General features: G+C 44.5%; 1 protein-coding gene across 1 annotated transcript in view; it reads left to right on the plus strand.

The window, feature by feature from the left end:
* Positions 1 to 5,910: 5,910 nt before the first annotated feature.
* The window catches only part of TTC39B (tetratricopeptide repeat domain 39B), a 131,963-nt gene continuing 113,679 nt past the window's right edge, over positions 5,911 to 24,194 (plus strand). The window contains 2 exon segments of the mRNA XM_059141122.1: positions 5,911 to 5,949; positions 5,951 to 6,154. Of these exon segments, the coding sequence (XP_058997105.1) occupies positions 5,911 to 5,949; positions 5,951 to 6,154 (243 nt within the window).

The raw sequence follows: 24,194 nt of genomic DNA on the forward strand, positions 1-24,194 counted from the left end.
CAGCTTAACCATTAAGCAGCTGCCTTCGGCTCAGGTCATGATCCCAGCGTCCTGGGATCGAGTCCCACATCGGGCTCCTTGCTCGGCAGGAAGCTTGCTCTCCCTCTGCCTCTGCCTGCCATTCTGTCTGCCTGTGCTCGCTCTCTCCCCCCCCCCCTCAGATAAATAAATAAAATCTTAAAAAAAAAAAAAAAAACTGATTTCAAAACATAAATGTTACTTCCTGTAAGTCTGACGGAGAAGTTTTTATCCGTGATTCCTCTTCTAGGTGAGCATAGGAACTACTTTGTAATAAACCCAAAGTCCCCAGTCAGAAGTGTTGCAGATACTGGGCCTCAAAGAGGCTATGAGAATAGAACTGAAAATGGTTAAAGATAATTATGGATTTGCCAAACCTATGCATGAAATATAATGGGAAGATTGCTGAAAAAAGATGCTAGTATCCTTCAGAATGTGGAAAACATCTGGACTTGTAAGACAATAAAAGACTCCAGCAATATGAAGGTTAACTTGCCAGGGGGGGTACCTGAGTGGCTCAGTTGGTTAAGCATCTGCCTTTGGCTCAGGACATGATCCTGGGGTCCTGGGATCAAGCCCCACATCAGGCTCCCTGCTCAGTGTGGCATCTGCTTCTCCCTCTCCCTCTGCTATTCCCCTGCTTCTGCTCTCTCAAATAAATAAATAAAATCTTAAAAAAAAAAAAAATGCCAGAGGTGCACCTGGGTGGCTCAGTGGGTTAAGGCCTCTGCCTTTGGCTCGGGTCATGATCCTAGGGTCCTGGGATTGAGTCCCATGGGGGGCTCTCTGCTCAGCAGGGGGCCTGCTTCCTCATCTCTCTCTGCCTGCCTCTCTGCCTACTTGTGATCTCAGTCTGTCAAATAAATAAATAAAATCTTTAAAAAAAAAAGCCAGAAAAGAAGGCCCACCATTGCCCAGAGAAAGAGGACTTGTGGGAGGTATCCTCAGTAGAGAAGTTATACGCAGGCTGCTAAACTGCTCCAGGTCACCTACTGCAATCCATCACCAACAAGAAGCCATAAGTGCTTTAGTTGGGTAAGTGGGAAAGTATGTAGGAACCCAGAACATCTAATAATACTTTGATTTAGATACATGTACTTTTAGATTTATGTTTGTTTGCATATCACAGAAAACTCAATATAATGGTGGGCTAAACAAGATAATAATTGATTTATCATTCATGTGATATAAATGTAGGCTTGGTAGTCGAATAATTGTGTGGCAGCTCTCCTGTTATCAGGAATCAAGATTCCTTTTGTCTCTTTGATCCACCATAGTAGTTCATGGCTTTCATTCTCAAGGTATTAATTCATGATCCAATATGATGGCTGGAGCTCCAGCCACCACATCTCTTCTAGGCTGTGGGAAGGAGGAGAGGCAGAAGGGGGAAGGGCACATGACTCTGTTGTCATTTCCCTTTAGACAGCTTTCCTGGAAGTTGAATATAATATATTTCATTGGCTGGAAATTAATTATTTAATTATATCAGCCATTCCTAGTTGTAAAGAAGTCCTTAAAAATGTAGTCTTTTAGCTGGGTACTGGGCTCCCTTATATAAAATCAAGCTCTGGGGCACCTGGGTGACTCGGTAGGTTCAGAGTCTGCCTTCGGCACAGGTCATGATCCCAGGGTCCTGGGATCCAGCCCCACAATGAGCCCACTCCGGTCTCCCTGCTCAGTGGGGGGCCTGCTTCTCCCTCTGCCACTCTCTCTCTCTCTCTCTGTCAAATAAATAAATAAGATCTTTAAAAAAAAAAATCAGGCTGTCTTACTGATGGAAATAAGGGAGATGGAACAGCAGGTGGCAATGAGCAGTTTCTGCTGTGGATTCTGGAAAATAAATAGGAAAGTGATTGGAAAGATTATATATATATATATGTGTGTGTGTGTATACTCACACACATATACATATATGATTTATAAATATATATTTGTGTGTAAATATATATTTATAACAAAGAACTGATAAACAGGGCAAAATGAATGTTTACCCAGCTCCAAATGCCTAGAATAGGGATATTCTTAAGGGAGGATTTCAGCCTCCATCAAATGGTAAGGTTTTTCCCCTAGCATTTAAACCTCTCCCGGAGACATTAATTAATCCTTTTAGGTCACTGAAGGAACTTTAAGTGCTTAGATCTTGTATAATTTTGGGAAAAAAATGAGTTGGCATTAAAGACAGTTATCATGCCTTGCACATTATCCTAAGAAAAACAGTATTTACTCTTTGGGCTTCATGTAAATTGACATCTGTAATCTCCCTCATTATTATTGGTTCGCTCCTTTTTGCAAAGGGTATTATGCCATAGCATTGGCATTACAAGGTCTAAACAAAATTCTTTGAGTACTACGAACTTTTGATACTTTTGTTTGTTCACTCAATAACCTTTTATTAAGTATATGTTAAGTTTTGGGCATTGGGATTTTATTCGAAACACAAAACACAGGGTTCTTTCCCTGATGGGAGTTCACATTATAGTGCATGTGAGGGGTATGATTGTCGAGAGAGACCATTAACATGAAAACAAATGAACAAGATAGTTCAAAAACGAAAAAGTCCTGTGAAGGCAGGAGGAGGAGATGGAAGCATGTAATTGGGAAGGAAAGGCTATGTTAGAGGGGAAAGTTCTTCTTGAGGAGCTAAGATATGAATGTGAGACAAAGCCATTGACAAATGCATAATTTACAATGAACCCTTATTTCATGGATACAAGCATCTAAAAATTTTCTAAATGGAAATCCATTCTCTCTCCCACTACACAAATGATGAAGATGCAATTTTTATTTAAATCATGTATCAACAAAAAGAATCCTACGTCAGCTAAGGATAACAGGTTAAGGAATACTGAAGATAAGATTGTAAGTAGTATTAGAATTATTTTGAAATCCAAACAAACCCTAGTAGGTGTGCCTTCAAAATTAAAAAAAAGAAAAAAAAGAAAAAAGAAAAGTAAGGCACTTTCTCTTGCTTAATTCCTATGTTAGTTAATTTTGGGAAATTAAATATTTGAGTGATGTCACTTGACTGTTAAGTATACAACATTATCAGCAAACTGGCAATGAATTTGGTTGCAAAAACAAATCCATTCTAATTGTTTTTGAAAAAGGCTATTTTATATTTGTGATTCATGATCTTGCAAAATCATATGTGTGCAGAGAAAGCTGGCATCTGCCAGGAGCAAAGCAAATTTGATTAGATGTTCAGTGGCTAGAATATACACATTTAGTGTTTATGATTAACTTCCTTAGAAATATGAATATTGTTTACCTAGTGACATGAATTTAAGACATACAGAGCTTCGGATTTGATCTCTGATATTAAAAAAATTCCACCGGTGGGACTCAGTTGGTTAAGGGGCTGCCTTCAGCTTAGGTTGTGATCCCAGGGTCCCACATCTGGCCCCTGGCTCAGGTAGGAGTCTGCTTCTCCCTCTGTCTGCCTCGCCCACTCCTTGTACTCTTTCTCTGACAAATAAATAAATAAAATCTTGAAACAAACAAACAAACAAACAAAAAAACCGCATCAGACTTTATCTATAATAATAGATTCCTGAAAAATTCCTGAAACATCATCTTGCCACTAATTCGAGCGAACTTCTTTTGTATCTCTTCAAAATTCAAGATGAAATTTGTAAGACAAAAACAAAGCATACAAGAGAGGGAGAAGCCGCCAATAAGACGGTTTCAAGACAAAAAGATGCAATATTAACTTAGAAATCAATGAATTTAAAAAGTGGAATCATCTGTGAGTAATACAGAGTTGAATCTGGACCAGGCAGAAAATCTAGCCTCAGAAAGTGAAGCATAAACAGAAAGAGGTGGAAGAGAGGAGGAACGGAAAATTTCAGGGGTATTGGAATTAAATGACCTTTAGTTCCCTTCTAGCCCCATATACTTGATTCTAAGAGCATCCAAAGAATGTGTTAACCAGTGAAAAAAACGGCCTTATTGAGATATTATATAGATAACCATAAAATGCACCCATAAGCATACAATTCAATGATTTGTGGAAAATTCACAGAGTTTTGCAACCATTACCACAATCTAACATATTTTTTCATGTTGTTTATGGGATAGAAACTGCTTTATTTTTCTTCTATAAAGTTACATAGTGATTTGTTAAGATCTTAAAGCAAGTTTCAAGGATGCAAAGGGGATTCATTGACAATGTGTATAATAGACATGTGTAGGCAGTTGGTCTACTGAATCAAATAAGGAGAAAGAGAGGCAGAGTGGCTGGAAGCAGGACAGAACAAGGGTTGCCAGCCACCCCTTATAGTCAGACTGCTGGAGTTCAGATTCAGGCATCCTTACTTACTTTAAGCTGGCTAACCTCAAACAAGTTACTTGAACTCTCTGAGCCCCAGTTTACTGATAATTGTAACTACTTCAGGGGTTTATGAAAGATAAAGGAGATAATATGTATGTGGATATTATTATACATTATAGCTCCAACATAGTCCTAAACATAGTAAGTACTCAATAAATCTTAGCTATGTTCATAATTACCACTGGATGGCCATTAAATAGATTTTCATGAGCCAGATACAAAAGACCACATGCCCTCTGATTCAATTTATGTGAAATTCTAGAAAAGGCAAAACGATGGTGATAGAAAGTAGATCAGCGTTTGACAGAGGCAAGGGACTGGTGGCAGGTAATTGATAGCAAAGGGGCACCGGGAACTTTTGAGGGTTCTCTATATTATGACTGGGATGGTGTTTTGTAAACATTTGTCGTGGAATTACACACTTAAACTCGGTGAATTATATTTGGGTAAAATAGAGCGGACAAAAAAAAATGCCTCAACCCTAAAAAATAAAACTCTTAATTTCCTGGTTGGATAGTGTGATTATTTCACATGTTAGAAGCAAGAATAAATTTCTGGGGGAACCTGAGCGGCTTAGTCAGATAAGCAGGGAGACTCTGGATTACCGCTTAGGTCGACACCGAGCCCCGCCCCCATCCCCGCCGGTGGTGGAGTCCGCTTAAGAGTCTGTCTCCCTCTCCCTCTGCTCCTCTCACTCTCTCTCAAAAACTTAAAAAAAAAATTTTTTTTTAAAAGAACAAAATTCTAAAGTCAGTCAACAAACACTTGTTGAGTACCTACTATGTGCAAGACACTGTTCCAGGTGCTGGGGATAAAGCTGTAAAGAGGACAGCATCTCTCTACCTTCACTGAGCGTGCAGTTCAAACACGAATTAGATACGTATGTTTGGGGTTACAAGAGAGGTCAGTATGGGATGCTATGGGGGGTCACAACCGTGACAGGGGAGTGGGGGGAGGGGCAGAGGAGCTCCAAGTTGTATAAATATCTGTCCCGTGGATTTTCTTATATTTTTCAAACATACACGGAAGCAAACACAGCGTACCTCTATCTGACATGGTGTTCGGGGACACGGCGTGACGGAGGCTTCTGGGTGACAGGTGATCCTGAGGGACCCAGGGCTGCCCTCTGGTCCCACTCTGTGCGACGGGGTGTCCACCTGGAGAGGGAAGCCGATTGGCACTGGCCCAAGGACCAAGTAGGTGCTTCCACCCGCCAGAGGGGTAGCGTGGCCTGACCTTGAGCTCGTCAACCCGGCTTCTCTTGGCTGCAGGGTAGCACAAGCCCTCGCCACTGTGCACGAAGCCAGTCCCCTCAAGTACTCTCTCAGAAGCGGGGGCAAACGACGTGAAGTCCCGGCCTGGGAGATGACTCCTTCCAGGAGATGACCCCGCCCACTGCCGACCCCACCCACATGGGGGTCCGAGGCAGATGCCGGCAGGGGACGGAGACGCGTTGCGGGAACCTGGTTGGCCCTTCAGTTTGAGCCGCGTGGAGGGCGGGGCGAGGCCGGCGGGGAGGCGGAGCTTGCGGCCAGGCGGGCAGCTCCGCGCCCGCTGGGGAAATGGATGCTCTGCGAGTCCGCCGGCGCCGGGGGCGGGGAAAGCACTCGCTTGGCTGCGCGCTGGCCCCGCCCGGGCCCCGGCCGGAGCGCGGGGCCGCCCCCTTCCTCCCTCACTGGCGCTGGGCTGAGCCGGGAGCCGAGAAACGGAGCCGGTCCTGAGCTCCCTGTTTGGTTTTTGGGTGGCGGCAGCCTGAGGAGGAACATGGCGCTCGTAGGCAACGGAGCCGACCAGGAGGCGGACGAGGTACTGGCTGGTGCGGGTGCGGGCACTGTCTCTGGAGTCCCGGAGGGATGAGCGAGCCGATCAGGGACGGCCAAGGTTCCGCCCCCTTGGTCCCCAGTTCGGGACAGACAGCCTCCCGTCGGGAGGAAGGGGCAAGGGCAGGGGCTGCGGGTGGGGCCACCCGGCCTGGGAGGTCTGTCGGGACCTCCCGAGCGTGAAGGGCGCTGGGAGCGGAGGCGCTGCGGAGGTTCGGGGCGCCGGCGCCGTGGGGTGGTGGCGATAGAAGACACCACGTCGGGGTTGCGGGTGGATGGGTGCGAGCGCGCGGGAGCGCGGGACGGAGCCCTGCGCTGTTCTGAGCTCCTTCAGGAGCGCCGGGCTTTTTGAGGTCTGACCCCGAGGTCCCGACACTGGCCCTCTGCGGTGTGTAGACTAGCACTTCTATGGAAGTTTCCAGGTGGCTGAACCGAAGGGCTTACAGTTGGTGACAGGAGGGGGCTAGCCGGGGTGTCTGCACGAGCGGGCGGGGCAGGGGCTGCCGAGCGGGCGGGGCAGGGGCTGCCGAGCGGGCTGGAGGGCTGGGGGGACTGGAGCAGCAGCCCGGGAATTGGTGCTTTCTCCCCCGTCCGCAGGGCACAGGCCTTTCTCACGCAGGTCCGCAGTGTCGGTGGTGGACGGAGGTGGGGGGAGGCGCTTGGAGAACCGACTCGGGCCTCCTGACTTCTCTACTGTATTTAAGTAATTAGTCACTTCCTCCAGCGGCCGGCGCGCGGGGTCTGAGCACCCTCGGGAGCGCGCGCCGGACCTGTTGATTTATTGACTGTCCCTTTCAGCACTTGGCAGCTCGGGAGAGACGCTCCCTCTTGGGCTGGAAGTTGAGGCCGGCCCCTGGAGCAGCCGCCGCAGCACCCACAGTTGCTGCTGCTGCCATTTTACCTGACTTGAATTTTTCAAGTCGCTGCTGGAGGTGGTTTAGTTTCAAATGATGCAATAGTGGAAAATCTGGAGGAGGCGGGTTAAGATTCCTGTCCATCTCTTTAATGTTGGGAAACTCCTGACAACGAATACTGTCTTTTCAATGTAGCCCTTAAAATAAAAGCGAAACAAAAACCAAACGACAGCTCCTTTACTCGATTGACAGGCAAGAGGGCAAGTCAGGCTGTTTAAAACCTTCTTACAGCCCGTCCCTTGCAATGAGGACCCCAACACCACAAACCAATGAACTTGAGCTTGCTAAGTTGCATCTTTTTATTGTTGAAACTTTTAACACTACACGTGAAGGCAAATGATGAAATAGCGTATTTGTTGCTATTTTCATCCATGACAACCTTTCTTTATTTATAACTTTGGTATGGCCTGGAGGCTTCTGTTTTTCTTTCTTCCTGTCTTAGTTCTTTTCTATAATCGAGGTAGAAAAACTAATCGTGCTTTGACTGTACATACCCTCCTTTCCTCAAAAGTTTTTTTGGCTGTCTGTTGTATATTAAATTAAGTATTTATATGTTTGGCATGCAAGGCTCTCTATGGTATGATTTCAGTTTGATGTTCCAGCCCGTGCCCAGCTGCTTCCCTAGGTACAATCAGTTAGTTTAATCAGTGTTATGCTGGTATTGCAAAGGAGGAAACAAGACTGCAGTACATAGTAAATGTGGATTGAAATTTTTGAATCCCTAGTCTGCTTGTCTAAAAAGATTTGGTACTCTTAGGGCTATATAATGTCAGGGCATTGTTGAGTGAGAGACGGGTTGCTGTGAATAATTAATGCTTGGACAGTCGGTGTAAACTGGGACTGTCCTGGGCATATTCAGACCTATGGCCACCCTAGCCATACCCACTGTCTGCAAGATGAGCTGAAGCGTTGAGAGGCATTAGCTAGGGAGAAGGACTCTAGGTCTGTGGAGCAAGTTAGGTTTTAAACGGCAGAGAGTTTGGCACACAGATTCTTGGTAAATATTCATTTGCTGAGTGAATGAATAGAAGCATAAGTGATGTTGTTTAATGACTTCTCAGTGTTTGCTCTATCTTTCATTTATTAAATTCAGTAACTGTTAGGTTCCTGTTACATTTAAGGTACTACATTGGTCCTAGGAGATGAGCAAAGTACCAACAGAATATTTTGTTCATGCCAAATTCTCTTTTGTCCCTCCATGGTATGCCATTTCTATTGGTAGAAATTTCACAAACATTTATTGAACATTTGCTCTGTGCTGAAACATTTACTCTTTGTAGGTGTCTTAGAAAGAGAAGACATGGTTTTAGCTCTCTAGGATTCTCTGGCTAGGTAAGGAGATAGGACACGTGTACAAGAACTCTAGAGGAGAGCCCGAGGCAGGGTAAGCAAGCACCTTGTACTGCACTGTGGATTGGGTACTCTTGACTTATATGTAATCTTTCATTTGGCTGAAGCACTGCACCTTGAGTGAACAAGACCCAGTTTGTCGGTTTCACTGGGCATGTGAGTCTAAAATGGCTTGTTTCAGCTGGGGAACTTTTTAAACAGTATACACTTGATGGTCTTTGTGGCCATTATTTTATATGCTAGGGAAGTAGAAGTGACAAAGCAGTGTAGCTTGAAAAGTAGTAGACTAGGGATTAAATGAACCCGGTTTTCTGTCACTATTTGTCTAGTAGTCATTTATTTATGGCGTGTGCAAACATCTGCTTGCAGATAGAGCAGTGAACCAGACAGAACAGGTTTCTGTCTGTATCTAGTGATTTAATTGAGCAAGTCTCTCATTCTCTTAGGGTTCTCTTAAGTTTCCTCATCTGAAGAAGGAGAGGCTGGATGAGTCCTAAGTGTTCTTCCAGTTCTAGAAGTCTATGCTTTTTTGGGGGGGCTTCTTTTTTGGGGAAGAGCTAATACTATGGCAGTTCCTTCTCTTCAGAGTTTCTAAGGACGTGAGAGTAGTAGAGGAGCTGTCACAGTGGCTGGTAGAGGGGGTGCTTTCCTGGGTCAACTGGTGTTTGTTGTTGTTTTGTTTTTATTTTTTTCCTGTTTAGTTGCTAGGAGGATACATGTGGGAACCTAGAAGGTAGGGCTTGCAACCTCAAGGGTGGCAAGGGAGGGAGGCAGAAACATCTTAGATATTATAATGATTTTGTAGCCCTTCAGAGCTTGGTCAACAATATCTAATTAACATTAAAATTTCTCTCATTGAGTTTTCTAGGGGATTATGTATGCAATGTTGACATCGGGTTCTTGGGAGATATGCACAATGTATGCAAGATCAATACTATAAGCCTATGGCAAATAAATGGCTAGGATTGAAGGACTTCCTATCAGTTACTGGATCTTGAAGTCATCTCTTTCTTGGTGAACTCCTCATATGTGCAGGCTGCCCATTGGCTGCCTTGTGGATGTTGCTTTTGTTTGGCCCTGAGTGTTTTTGTGTGTGACTTGGTATTTGAGAATTAAATAGGAATAGTTTATATTTTATTGTTTAATCCTATTATTCAGTCCACATAAAGTATGGAAAAGATAAAATATCGATAGTACGTGAATATCTAGCAGCTATTTAAGTTAAAAATTGTGTTCTCATATGAAACAAAAGTTAAGTTTACTAAAATTAACTTTTTATTTTTATTTATTTATTTTTTTTTAAAAAAAGATTATTTATTTATTTATTTGACAGAGAGATTACATGTAGGCAGAGAGGCAGGCAGAGAGAGAGAGGAGGAAGCAGGCTCCCTGCTGAGCAGAGAACCCGATGTGGGACTCGATCCCAGGACTCTGGGATCATGACCTGAGCCGAAGGCAGCAGCTTAAACCACTGAGCCACCCAGGCACCCTAAAATTAACTTTTTAAATTTTTATTTATTTATCTGCGTAATTTCTACATCTCACGTGGGTCATGAACTCACAACCACCAACCAGATCAAGAGTCGCATGCTCTCCCAACTGAGCTAGCCAGGCACCCAAAAAAATAACTTTTTTTTTTTTTTTTAAAGATTTTAATTTATTTGTTAGAGAGAGAGATACAGAGCGCAAGCACAGGCAGACAGAGTGGCAGGCTAGAGGCAGAGGGAGAAGCAGGCTCCCTGCCAAGCAAGGAGCCCGATGTGGGACTCGATCCCAGGACGCTGGGATCATGACCTGAGCCGAAGGCAGCCGCTTAACCAACTGAGCCACCCAGGCATCCCCCAAAAAATAACTTTTTAAAACAATAAGAATTTTTTTGAGCCCAACGTGGGGAGCTGAGATCAAGAGTTGGATGCCTAATCTAATGAGCCACCTAGGCATCTCTAAAATATAATTTTTAAGAAGATAATTTTTCAGTTGTTTTACCTTTGCTAGAAAAATAGCAGCGTTGAATATCTTTCAAAAATTTGGTTACATTGCTGTTGTTATGTAGAAATGGGAAAGTTGCCTGTGTAATTTGATACATTACATTAAAAGCTACTCAGCAAATATAAAGTTAAACGGTAATAGTTTTAAAATTTTTAATTTAACTTAAAATATTTATTGTTATTCCAAATTCATTATTGAATAAAAAGAATAAACTTTAAGCTTGCCCTTTTAATGTATAAAGCACATATATATATATATCTCAGTGCTTTTAAAATTTTATGGTGGGTGTGGTTAGGGAAAAGTGTCTAAAGGCTCCTTAGAGGGCAATAATGAAAAAAGTTGAGAAACACTGGGCTGGGGCAAGAAATACCTCATGTGGCAGATGCTTTCATGGTCTGCCTTTTTGGCCCAGGATTTAAAATTTTTTATAATTTTAATTTAATTTTTTTGGCACTGGATTCTTCTTAGATCTATTTTATAAAAAAGATTTTATTTATTTATTTGACAGAGAGAGACAGCGAGAGAGGGAACATAAGCAAAGGAAGCGGAGAGGGAGAAGTAGACTTTCTTCCTAGGAGGGAGCCCGATGCACGGCTCGATCCCAGAATCCTGGGATCATGACCTGAGCTGGAGGCAGATGCTTAACCATTGAGCCACCCAGGTGCCCCTAGATCTAATTTTTTCTTTAAAATTTTTTATTTATTTGAGAGAGAGAGAGTGCAAGTGTGTGCGAGCACACACAAGCAGGGACAGGGCAACAGGCTGCTGGGGGGTGGGGGTGGGGCAGAGGGAGAGGAAAAGGGACAAGCAGATGCCCTGTTGCCCTGCTGAGCATGGAGCCCAACTTGGTCTCAATCCTAGGACCCTGAGATCATGACCTGAGCTGAAATCAGTAGTCAGATGCTTAACTGACTAAGTGATCCAGGCACCCCAGATCTAATTCTAATTTAGAAAATTTATCCATTGGAATTTAAGATGAAGTTTAGATAAGATTGATTGCTGTAATTTATTTTTTTAAAATGTATTTATTTATTTGACAAGAGAGAGTGCGAGAGAGCAAGAGCAAGCAAGCAAGCACAAGCAGGCAGAGGGAGAGGGAGAAGCATGCTTCCTGGTGAGCAGGGAGCCAACTTCGGGACTTGATACCAGGAGCCTGGGAGCATGACCTGAGCTGAAGGCAGACGCTCAGCTAACTGAGCCACCCAGGCGTCCTGATTGCTACCATTTTTTTAAGAATCAGATTTGTTCTTTCATTCCACCACAGTTCATTGAGTGCCTAACAGGTGCTAACAGTCCGTAGATGCTGGAAGTACACACTCAGTACACACTAAGATAAGATAGCATAACTGCCCTTGAGGAACATACATTCTAGCAAAAGACCCAGTTCTACAAGTAACTAGTTCTATCTTTGGGTCAAAGTAAGTTTTAGGTAGAAGGGCCATGTAATTTATCATCCATAGCTGGCCCATATGGGAGTAAATGGATGCTTTCAGTGATTACCCTAGGACAATGGGTGCAACACAAAGATGTCACCCTAGTTTAGGGGCTGGCGGGGACTTTAAGGAAGAGGTGATATTTGAACTGGGTCTTGAATGGTGAGCAGGCTTGTGCTGGGTGGAGCAAGTGGGATAGGCTCAGGCTTGGTGGAAGCTGAGGTGGGTAAGAAAAAGAGCACACCTGGGGTCAGCAGGAAGGGAGGGCCGGTGAAGTGAGACTGCAAAGTCCAGCTTGGATCATGTGGCACAGGGTCTGGAACATCATGCTAAGGAGTTTGGGTTAAATCTCCTAAAAAATGGCAATCTGGGAGGGTTTTTAGCTAGGCCAGTGGGGTAAGGTTATTAATTTTAGGAAGATAAATGTGATGAGGTTGATGCAGCCAGATTGTGGAGGTGGCAGCAGGAAGGGCGGGTGGCTGTTGCAACACTTAATGTGGGAGGTGGTGAGGACTGAAGTGGGGCAGAGGCCAGAGCCTTCCAGAGAAGAGGCTCGACGTGAGGGAGGACATGGAGGAGGATGGGCTTGGGGCCTTTTCCCCGGTTGGAGGGTCAGTGGATGAGGAGGGGTGGGAGCGGCTTAGTAATAATTCTGGGTTCCTTGTGTGGCTGGGTGTGGTGCTAACACAGGAGGAGTGGGTGCAGAGGGTGGGGGAGGACCTCACATGCAATATGCTCCCCCTCATGGCTCACTGTGACTTCCCTTACCAAGGGGAGCACGCTCTGTTTATAAAGGCATGAGTTTGGGCCGGGTTAAGAAAGCGTGTTTGTAAATTGGTTCCGCAGGTCAGAGGGAGGAAAAAAATTAGCATCGGTGTATACCATCAGCCTCTCACTCCTGCTCAGGTTAACCAACAGGCAGTTTTCCTGAGATGGTCGTTCTTGAGTCTCCTGAGATGCCATCTATCCTCAGAATGCCACTTTCTCAGGGAAGCTTGCCTTCAGTTTCTCTTCCCTTCTTACTTGGATACCCTCCTCCTTCCTTTCAAGTCCAGTAGCAGAGGTATGCTCTCTCTCGAGAGGCGGTCTCAGATCTTCCTGGCGTTAGCTATTTGCCTTCTTATCTTAGTTCCGTGCCCAGGGGTGCTGTTACTAATTATCCACAGTGCGAATCTGATACCCTGAATTCTGTGACGCTCATGGTTTCCACCTAACCATCTGTTGTCATCTCCCCAGCCCCAAGTCTTGGGGGCCCCAGTGGCCTTCTCATGTGGGTCTCCTGGAGTCACCGTGTGCTCACTTTCCAGAAGATGAACACATGGAGACTGCGTGGGGGCTCATGAGGCTTCCTGGGGAGAGCTTTCTGCTGGTGCTTGATGTGTTGGAGCTCTTCTTCCACTCACATGCTTAGTGGGTATTGGTCATACACGCTCACCGGTTGGCTGTGTTGGTTTGGGCATCACACCTCTCCAAAGGTATTTTTTGGGTGTTGGATGCCTGGTAGTTCACGATGTGGTATGTAGTAAGTGCTTCTTTGCCGAGATCTGTGGACGTGTCCCCTTAGTAATATTGTGCTGACATATGTGTGTGTATGTACCACACACACACACATACTCACACATCTATATCTCCTACATATTTTAAAATATTTTATTTTTTAAGATTTTTATTTATTTATTTGAGAGAGAAGGAGAGAGCAAGAGAGCACAAGCAGGCAGAGGGGCAAAGGGAGAGGGAGAAGCAGGCTCCCTACTGAGCAGAGAGCCCGATTCGGGACTTGATCCCAGGACTCTGGGATCATGACCTGAGCCCAAGGCAGACACCTGACTGAGCCGCCCAGCTGCCCCTAAAGTATTTTAATGAAATAATGCCACGTACATGTATTTGTTGTGTCTGATTGCAACTAGTAAATAAGAATTATTCAGTCTAATTTAATGTGTTGGAGATTGTATTAGGTGCTATAGGGACAAACACAGCTCCAGCTCTTAAGTTACGATCTAGTGGGGAGTGGGAGCTGGTGTGTGGACAAATGGACCTAATACTCGGTGCTGAGAACCGTAGAGGAGGGAGACCAGAGTGGTTTGGGAACACAGAGGGGAGCACTGCATCTGAAGGAGGGGATTGGTAGTCAGGGATGGTTTCCTGGAGGAGGCCACTTCTCAGAAAATCTGGATCTTACAGGATGAATAGGGGTTGGCTGTGTAGGAGAGAAGTTGGGAACGAGGGGAACTCTTGAAATGTGTCCCAGGGAGAGGGAAGGGTAGCATAAAATATAGAGGTGGGGGGGGAGTTGGCGGTGCTCTGGGTGTCAGGGAATGAGTCTGGAAGGGTAGGAAGGGCTGTCCGAGTCTCCCATGTGTGCACTTAAGGGTTTAAGCTGAGGAGAGGTGTGGAGAGATCAGATGGTGGCTGGGGCCTTTCTCTGGCAGCGTATGCAGGCTGATGGGAGGGACACAGGACCCATGGCGGGGAGGCAGTGTTCCAGTGTTTTGTTTGTCCAATGACTGGTACAGCCCACTGGAGGCCTACCGTATGCCAGAGCAGCTAAGCAGTGGGATAACTTGATTGGGTACAATACAGACCAGATGCTTAGGAATACAGACACACGCACACAACTCTGACCTGAAGGAGGGGGTGTCCAGACAGCATAAACACCCTGGCGCTCCTAGGAAGGAGCAGTCATCAGGACAGTCATCAGGACAACGTGGGACAGCATGCCCCCCCCCCGCCCGCACATCAGCTGACTCGGCTTCCTGACCAAGTTTTTGTGTGATTTAGTGCTACCCAGCTGTGTGACTTAGAGCAAGTCCCTTAAGCCTTTTGGGCTTCGGTTTCCTCATGGGTAATGGAAGGAGTGGGCACTGACCATCTGTTTCTGAGGTTCTTTTGAACTTTGACATCTGTGATCTAGACAGTGGCTTTTGATCTGCATGGTGGGGGTGGATTTCAGCAGGAGGCAGTGGAACGGATCACACCTTTATTCCTTCAAGCAGAGGGAGCAGCAGAGGAAACATGCTCGGGCACGGACGAAGCATGACGGAGGCCATTGTGCCGAAGCAGAGGGTGTGCGAGATCTGTGACTGAGGTGGGGGAGTCATATGTAGCAAGTTCTGATAGACCTTCAGACCTCAGCTAAGGAGCGGCTTTGTTTTTTTTTCTAATTTTTTTTTTTTGGACACATGTATCCTTCTGTATTTGGGGAAGGTCTTTCCTTCTCTTTTTTCCCTTCCTTCATTCCTTCCTTCCCCTCTCTTTCTCTTTCTCTGTCTCTCTCTCCCTTCCGGTAAAGGAAGTAATGATGATTCTATGATTCTGTTTTAGTTTCCCTTTCTCCTTTCCCAATTCATTTATGAAATTTTAAACTAATGACTGTCAACTGCAATGCAGTGTTTAAGGAGGCAGACAAGTCAGATGAGCCTGAGTAATTCCATAGGCTTATGTTTTATCACATAGATTCTTACAAAGTTCTGAGATGCAGAACCACATGACCCACCACTCTGGAGTGGTCAGCAGGACCAATCCAGGTTTCTCTGGGGGTCTCCTTAGTCCTTTTTCCCTCCCTGCTTCCCTAGACCACTCTGTCCCAGGGTTCTTGGGGTCCTGGTCTCTTTTCAGTTCATCAGCCACAGTTCCTTCTATTCAGAACTAAAGGAAACAAACCTCAGATTCTCGCATTGTCAGGCCAAATGGGGTGTGATCTGTTCCAAAGGAGGTGGGTAGGACAGATGACTGAGTGGGAGATTCCTGAAGAGAGGGGAATGGGGCCTGACTCCAAAACCTCTCCCGGAAGCACTCATGATTCGTCATCTGTGCAGAATCATTGACGGGTGCTCATTGCCCAAGAGCAGCCCTTCCCTGTGCAGAGTGGTATTGAGCTTCTGAAGAGGGCCAGCTTGGGTTCAGATCCTGGCTTCCCATTTGCTGTGTCACCTGGTATGCTATTGAACCTGTCTGATGCTCTTTGTTTATAAAACGGGGATAATGATATCTACCCTATAAGGCTGCTAATGAGGATGAAATAAGAGTCTACAAAGCCCTCGGCATACAGAATTGCTCCAAAAATGGCAGTTCTTTTTTCCATCTGCTTTTACCTTAAGATCTTGCTGTCACTGTTTATTATTTATGGGTTTGATGAAGAATCTGCAGCAAATGTTTTAGTGTGTTCAACTATAGTTTTTCCTTATTTTTGCAGCCAATTGAGAAGGAAATTCTGTGTAAGCACATGTCTGAGAAAAAGGCAGTGACTGGCCTAGGGTCACTCAACTCCCTTGGGCACAGACTTGGCATTAGAAGTCAAGTCCTCTAACTCTGCATTCAATTGAATGCAGAGGTCAGGGTGGGGGGGGTGGACTTTGTCAAAAGGACAAATGCATTCTGCCCCCTTCCTGCCTGTTTTTGTAAATAAAGTTGTTAAGAGTGAGAGAAAGAACGAGGAGGGGCAGAGGGAGAGGGAGAGAGAATCCCAAGCGGACTCTCCACTGAGTGTGGAGCCTGACTTAAGGCTCAATCCCATGTCCCTGAGATCATGACCTGAGCCAAAATCAACAGTCAGACACTTAACCAATTGTGCCATCCAGGTGCCCCACAAGTAAAGTTTTTATTGGGACACAGCCATGCCTGTTTATTTAGGTGTTACCTGTGACTGCTTTCACACTATAACTGTGGACCTGAGTAGTTGGGACACAGACTATATGGCCCACAGGGCCTAAATATTTATCAACTCTCTCTTTTTTTTTAAAAGATATTATTTATTTATTTGTCAGAGAGAGAGGAGAGAGCACAAGTAGGGGGAGCAGCAGGCAAACACTTATCCCACTGAGCCACCCAGGCTTCCCAGTATTTACCAATTCTTTATGGAAAACAGTTGCTGACCCTTGTGCTGGACGATTTTAGGGGCTATGTGTAAGTTTGTTTATAACGTGTTGTAAGCCTTCTGAATTCAATGTGCTTATTTCCTTGGGGTGCCTGGCTGGCTCAGTTGGTTAGGCAGCTGCCTTTGGCTCAGGTTATGATCCCGGGGTCCTGAGATCGAGTCCCGCATTGGGCTCCCTGCTGAGTGGGAGTGGCTCCTTGCCTCTCCCTCTCCGTCTGCCTGCCGCTCTGCCTACTTGTGCTTTCTATCCCTCTGTCAAATAAATAAATAAAATCTTTTTTTAATTGCTTATTTCCTTAATACTCATATTGGCATCAAAAATTACAAAAAAATAGAAATCTCTTTGACACATCCCATGAGGTGGTATGGTACAAATTTTAGAGTTAGACGGACATGGCTTTGAACCCCTGTTCCTCCATGTACAACCTTGGATAAATTAAGCTTCAGTTTCATCTGTCAAGTGAAGAGAACAGAACCTACTTCAATGGGTTATTGTGGGGAGTAAAGCCCTAGAAAGTGCTTCGCTTTTGGGGCGCAAAAGTTTGGCTCTTGGCTTTATCCTGTTTGAGACCACACAGGCGGATGCTTGACATTGTTCTCCCAATGGGATGAGGAACTGGCTATGTGAAAATCAGCCTCTCCAGGCTGCAGGGCAACTTATAGATCCCTTTAGGATAGATGCAGTTAGCTCTCAGACTAATCCCAAGACTCCAGCTGGCTCAATTCTGGAGTTAATAGTCTTCACACTTTCCTGAGGTGGGAGCAGAAACCACTTACCACAGAAGAGAGTGGTCAGCAGGGGTTCAGTGCAGAACTGTGTTAATATTTGTTAGGAAGGCGTTTGGCAGTATCAATTATATTTTGAAAATGGCATTTCCCCATCAACGCATAAATGGTACGTAACCTTCGGGTTTTTCCAAGCATTTTGCTGTGCGGGGCAGTCCCCTCTTTAACATTAGTGAATGCCATAACATTCTTTGCAATTTTCATGTAGCACCTCAATATTAACAGGGGACTGACTTGTAAAAGGTGTGCTTGTGTTCAGTTACTTAGCGTAAGAGGTTAAAAAGTAAAGGAGGTGACAGTGTGTGCGCACTCCTGGCCCTGGAGGAGGTTCTAGGGTACTTGCTCAACCCCGCGGCAATGTGCCATGCCAGCCTGCTCTTCCTAGGGTTCAAGTCCTATTTCAAATCTGTTCACAGCTTCTCATTGCCGTTGAGGTATTTTGCAGACCCCTTAGCATGGTATATAGGGCCTTCCTTAGGACCTGGTTCACGGTTCTCACACCTTAGTGCACATAGATCCCCAGGTTAGGGGAAAGGGTGACTCATTAAGATGCACATTCCTAGGCCCCTCCGAACTAGTCCTATTAGGTCTGGAGTGGCTCCCAGAAGTTTGCTTTCCCAACAAGATTAATGGTATGAAAATGCGTGTAGCTCCCCTTGCACTCCCCACCTCCCAAAAGGTCAGTCCCTGCTTTGAAGATGCTGTTCCCTCACCTGGCCAGTTCTTTATTGGTTAAGACCTGTGGGTACCTCTCCTCCAGCCTTTCTAGCTATTTCCTCCTTCCCTCCCCGCCAGGTGCTCAATAACTATGTAACATTTTGGGGGGTCAGAAGGAGAAATACCTCTCTTTTGGTACACATGCCGTGATACCTAGCAGGGATGGGACTGAGCCATCCCTTTGTTCCAAAAGGAAAGGGTGGTTTTTCTTTCCAATGGAGAGAGAAAAGGAACTCCCTTTAGGGATTTCTAACAATGTGGTATTTTTATCTTAACCAGGAAGGAGAATTTGCCTTCACAATCTATTGGCCTGATTTCAATGCACTTGAAAAACAAAATAGCCTTATTGAGATGTAAATACATACCATAAAACTGACTCCTTTTAAGTGCGCAATTCAGTGATTGTGAGTAAATTTACAGAATTGTGCACACATCACCACCATCCAGTTTTTTTTGGAATCGAGGTATAATTAACATAAATATTTATATTCGTTTTAAGCATACAGCATAATGATTTGATATGTGTCAATATTGCAGAATGATCTCCACAATCAACCTGGTTAACATCTGTCACCATTTATTAGTGATTTTTTTTTTTTCTTGCATTGAGAACCTTTAAGATCTACCTTCTTAGCAACTTTCAAATATGGAATATATTATTATTAGCCATAGTCACCATGCTGTACCTCACATCCCCAGGACTAATTTATTTTTTTATTGGAAGTATGTACCTTTCGACCCCCTTCATCCATTTTGCCCCCCCCCCACAATCCAGTTTAAGAACATTTCCATCACCCCATAAAGATTCCTTGTATCAGTTTGCTCTTACCTTCATACACTTTTAACACTTAAAATAATTGAACAGTTTAAAATCACCAGAAGAAAATAAAATTTCTCAGGTAGAAATAAAAACAAGATGCCAGAATGTATGATAGGGATAATGCAGAAGTGTTAGGCATCAAAAAACATGACTGGAGGGCGCCTGGGTGGCTCAGTGGGTTAAGCCGCTGCCTTCGGCTCAGGTCATGATCTCAGGGTCCAGGGATTGAGTCCCGCATCGGACTCTGCTCATCAGGGAGCCCGCTTCCCTTTCTCTCTCTCTGCCTGCCTCTCCATCTACTTGTGATTTCTCTCTGTCAAAATAAATAAATACAATCTTTAAAAAAACAAAACAAAACAAAACAAAAAAAACAGGACTGGAGAACTGGGTGCACTTTTTTTTTTTTTTAAGATTTTATTTTTTTTAGAAGGAGAGAGAGAGAGAGAACAAGCTAGGGGGAGGGGCAGAGGCTGAGGGAGAAGCAGATTTACTGCTGAGCAGGGAGCCCAACGTGGGACTCAGGGCTCTTTATTCCAGGACTCCAGGATCATGAACTGGGCTGAAGGCAGACACTTAACCAACTGAGCCACCTAGGCATCCCTAAAAGGGTACATTTTGGTCAGCACTTGACTAGGCTTTTACACTGTGACATCATCAGAAGAGAGGTTCGAGGGCTGCATGAATTACCCCTTTCCAAATGACGAATTTGTCCTGTTTGCAGGAAAGAAGATGTGTAGTTTTTCCTGATTTTCTAGTTCATTCCCCAAGGCAGATGCTATTTATCCAATGCATTTAGCTCCTGCTAGAGGAATGAACAAGCAGTTGCATTTCTAAGCCATTTATCAGTCGAATAAAAGGAGCTGGCTCCATAGCTGAAGTCTCAAGTGGACAAAGAATCAAATGAAATCAGGCTCTTTTTAGGTGTCCATGAATTTCAGATCTGTTTTGGAAAGCATGTAAGAGAGAGGGGAAAGAATATAGGTGAGCTTGTGGGTTAGCAGACCCCACCCGAGAGGGTTCTGCTGCTGGCTGACTGTGTGACCTTGGGCAAGTTACCTAATCTGATACTCTGTGAGCTTCAGTTTCTCTTCAGTCAAAGGGGGATTCTAATACCTACCCCACAGGGGTGCTGGGTGCGGCCTTGGCACCCCACACCCAGTGTCTGCTGTACTATACACACTTAGTTGCAGGCATTAATTTGAATAGCAACTATGTATAGATTTCATTTTTTAGCACTACATGCCAGATGGGTCGAATTTTATAGAGTGGGAAGGAATCATGGTGAGATGGTATCAAATACAGCAACTAACTATATTGAGCATCTTGAAATTAAAAATTCATTTACTGATATTAATTTGAAGAGTTAGGTTTTTTTTTTTTTTATTTTAAAGATTTATTTATTTATTTGTCAGAGAGAGAGAGCGCGTGCAAGCGCCAGCGCATGTGCACAGCAGGCAGAGGGAGAAGCCGGCTTCCTGCTGAGCAGGGAGCCTGATGTGGGACTCCATCCGAGGACTCTTGAGATCATGACCCTAGCCCTAAGCAGATACCCATTCAGGCGTCCAGAAGATTTAGTTTTGGGAGAGAAGGTTTTGTCTTGTTTTTATTTTAAAATGCCAGCAGCGGTAAATATCCTTCCGGAGAACTGGCTCAAGCTGGGTAACCAAGGACAAAGCACCTGGAGCCATAGTTTCCTGCTCCCACAGTGAGCCTGAGTGAAATAACACATGCAGTCCAGCCGGGGGGAAGATAGGGAGCGCTCACAAAATGAGGATAACTGTCCTCATACACTTAATGCTTTTAGAAGCTGGAGCTGGTCACATTTCTAACAATTTGCTGATTTACTAATAATAACGTGTGTGTGTGTGTGTGTCTGGGGGGAGTATTTCTTCCAGCTTTTCCAAATAGAAAACATTGAGGTTTGTGGAATTCCATCAAACATAAAGCACGTCTACTCTAATCTCATAAATAGTTGAGAAGACTTTACTAATACATGAGGCTCCACGGATAAAAATGTGTCTAATTATATTTGGCATTTTAAAAAGTAAAGCTACTAGCTTAAAAGAATCATTTCCTTCTTCTAAAGGCTTACATGTTCTTACCTCCTTTTGTATTTTGCAGAGGAGGAGGTTACATTTGAATTTAAGCAAGTGTGTTTTTGAAACACACAAGACCAGTCTCAGTCCACACTTCGGGTCTGCACGCCTGGGAGTGGTTTTCACAGGACAGAAGATTAGGCTCCTCTCAGACATGTGACATGCTTAAATGAACTGTCTCTTTATTAAAAACCCCAAAGTATTCCATTTCAATTGTGGCAATGTGGAGACAATAGTCCTTTCTGTAATTACTTCAAGAGCAAACACAAGGCTTTGGGGGAACAATTTAAAACGCCATTGTTCAGTCAATACAGCCCTCCCTGTGCCTCATCCACGATTCCCCATCTCTGTTCCCCTCACTTTCCCCTTCTTTTACTTCCACATTTCTGTCAGCTAGTCTGTCGAATCTAGCTCCAGAATATGGCTCCTTACTTCAGGCCGGCCCCTTCTCTCTGCGCACATCATCACTCTCTCATGCCTTCACCACTTGGACAGCACCCTAATTGGTCTGCCTGCTCCCTCCGCCTTCTGCAGCCTGCTCCCCCCGCCTTCTGCAGCCTGCTCCCCTCTGCAGCCCTCATACTCACTCACAAACATTATTACATGTTACTACCCTGCTTAAGACTTCCGTGGCTTTCTAGAATGGTTAGAATACTATGCTTCCCCCTCTCTGCCTGCTGCTTTGCCTACTTATGCTCATTCTCTCTGTCAAATAAATGAATAAAATCTTTTTTTTTTTTTTTTAAGATTTTATTCATTTATTTGAAGACAGAGATCACAAGTAGGCAGAGAGGCAGGCAGAGAGAGAGGAGGAAGCAGGCTCCCTGCCGAGCAAAGAGCCGATGCGGATGCGGTGCTCCATCCCAGGACCCTGGGATTATGACCTGAGCTGAAGGCAGAGGCTTTAACTCACTGAGCCACCCAGGTGCCCCTAAATGAATAAAATCTTAAAAAAAAAAAAAAAAAAAAAAAAAGAATACAATGCATGCTCCTTCCTGTAATCTGTGTGGTCAGGCTTTTGCCTTCCTCCTCTGGCTCACCAGCAGTTAGTAGATCTCCTGAACGTGCCTCATTCTTTCCCACCGTTGTGCTCCTGCGTGTTTCCCCAGCCTGGCAGGCTTCAACCAGCCCTTCACATGACCGGCTCCTTCTTAACTTTCCATGCTCACTTTAAAGATCAGGTTGCAAGTGCGGCTTTCCTGAGGTTCTGTCTTCAAAGCAGCCTTTCTCTTTTCTCTGTTACGCATCCTGTGTATTTCCTCTTTGATATGATCAGAGTCTGTGTCATCTTGTTTATTTTCTCTGTGTCATCTGTCTCCAACAGGCTGACAGTGCAGGAAGCAGAAACTGCTGTGGGTCATTTAAGTAACATGAGTTTAAGAGGGGAAGTAGGTGATCACAAACTGCACGGAGGGCCTGAAGGAGGAGCTCTAGGCTGAGCCTCCAGGAATGACCTTCAGCCCTAACTAGAGCTGACTCACTAAGGAGAGGTGCTTATACTCTTTGGCTGAAGATTCTAGAGCTAAATGTTCATGGCACTTTGCAGTAGCTGTCATTCAGGGATCAAGAATCCAGAATCCAGAAGCTTTGATTGCCACTGCTTTTTATACACGGGAAGCTGGAAAATGGATGCTGGAGCATTGCTTTTGAAACGACATGAGCTTCCAGGATGCCTTCCAGGGTGGCTCAGTCAGTTGAGCATATGGCTCTTGATCTCAGCTTGGGTCTTGATCTAGGGTCATGAGTTCAAGTCCTGCAGTGGGCTCCATGCTAGATGTGGAACCTACTTAAAAAATTACCTCAGCTTCCTCACTTTTGTTTGACAGCAGAAAAAGTCAGAAGGGGGCAGGAAAATGGCCTTAGCCTTCTGGCTCTTGTACAGGTACAGGTGTATCTTGGTTTGGATAGCTTAATGTTCACACAGTCAGTCCACTTCCTCTACAGCTGCAAATCTGTAAGGCTCTCAGGAGCTCCTCTCAGTGAAGTGTATTGAATTTTCTCGAATGTCTGTTATAACCCAAGCAAAACTCTGTTATGATTGATTTCTTCTGTTGTCTCTGTTTCTCATCCTTTTAATTTTTTGTTTTCAGATTGGCTGCACATTTTTGCCAGTTTTCACTTTCGATAGCTCTCCCTTAATTAAAAAGAAATGATTTAAGGAGACTTAGTTTTATAGTTTAGAGATCTATTATTCTGATAGAAATGCCGACAGTTCTCAAGCTTCCCCTTTAAGTATTTAGAGTAATGAATAAACAGCTAAGAATTGGCAATGAAACAGCTTCAAGTGGCGGCAAATCAGGAAGACCTTTAATATTCTCATTGTAATAAAGTCCATTTTGTAATGTACATTAGTATGTAAGTTGGTGGCTGCATACCTCAGTTTTCATTAGGACAATCAGAAAAATAACTGAATATTATAGCTAAAGTTTAGATGTGCCTTAACCTTGTAAGATTCCTTGGCAAAACAGAATTCTCATAGTAAACAAGTTCCAAGTATTAGAATATGCTCAGAGGAGATAAAGAGTGAGAAGTTTAAATGCTGCCTAGGCCAAATTTGGGACAATTTGAGGACAAAAATAATTAATGGCAGTGATGTGTACAAGCCATTTTAAGTAATAGGACTCCTTGAGCCCATATTAATGATAACCAACTAGTAGATAAATGGGGGATATGGAGGGCTTGCACTTTCAGTAAAAGGAGGGAGTGCTGGAGTTGGAAAATCAGTCTTTAGCTATCATAGTAAAGATTGAGTCAGGCACCTATCACTGTAGGTGCTGAATCGAGGGACAAATTTGGATAAAGAGAATATTTACATGGTCCTTTTTTTTTTTTAAACATTTATTTGGGGGCAGAGAGAGCATGTGCATGCAAGCATACTTGAGGGGAGGGACAGAGAGAGATAGAGAGAGAGAATCTTAAGCAGTCTCCTCCCCTGAGCACAGAGCCCAGTGCAGGGCTTGATTTCACAATACTGAGATCATGACCTGAGCTAAAAACCAAGAGTGGGATATTCAGCTGACTGAGCCACCCGAGCACCCCTATTAACAT

Source organism: Mustela lutreola, chromosome 12 (genome assembly GCF_030435805.1).
Source record: "Mustela lutreola isolate mMusLut2 chromosome 12, mMusLut2.pri, whole genome shotgun sequence".
Lineage (NCBI taxonomy): Eukaryota > Metazoa > Chordata > Mammalia > Carnivora > Mustelidae > Mustela > Mustela lutreola.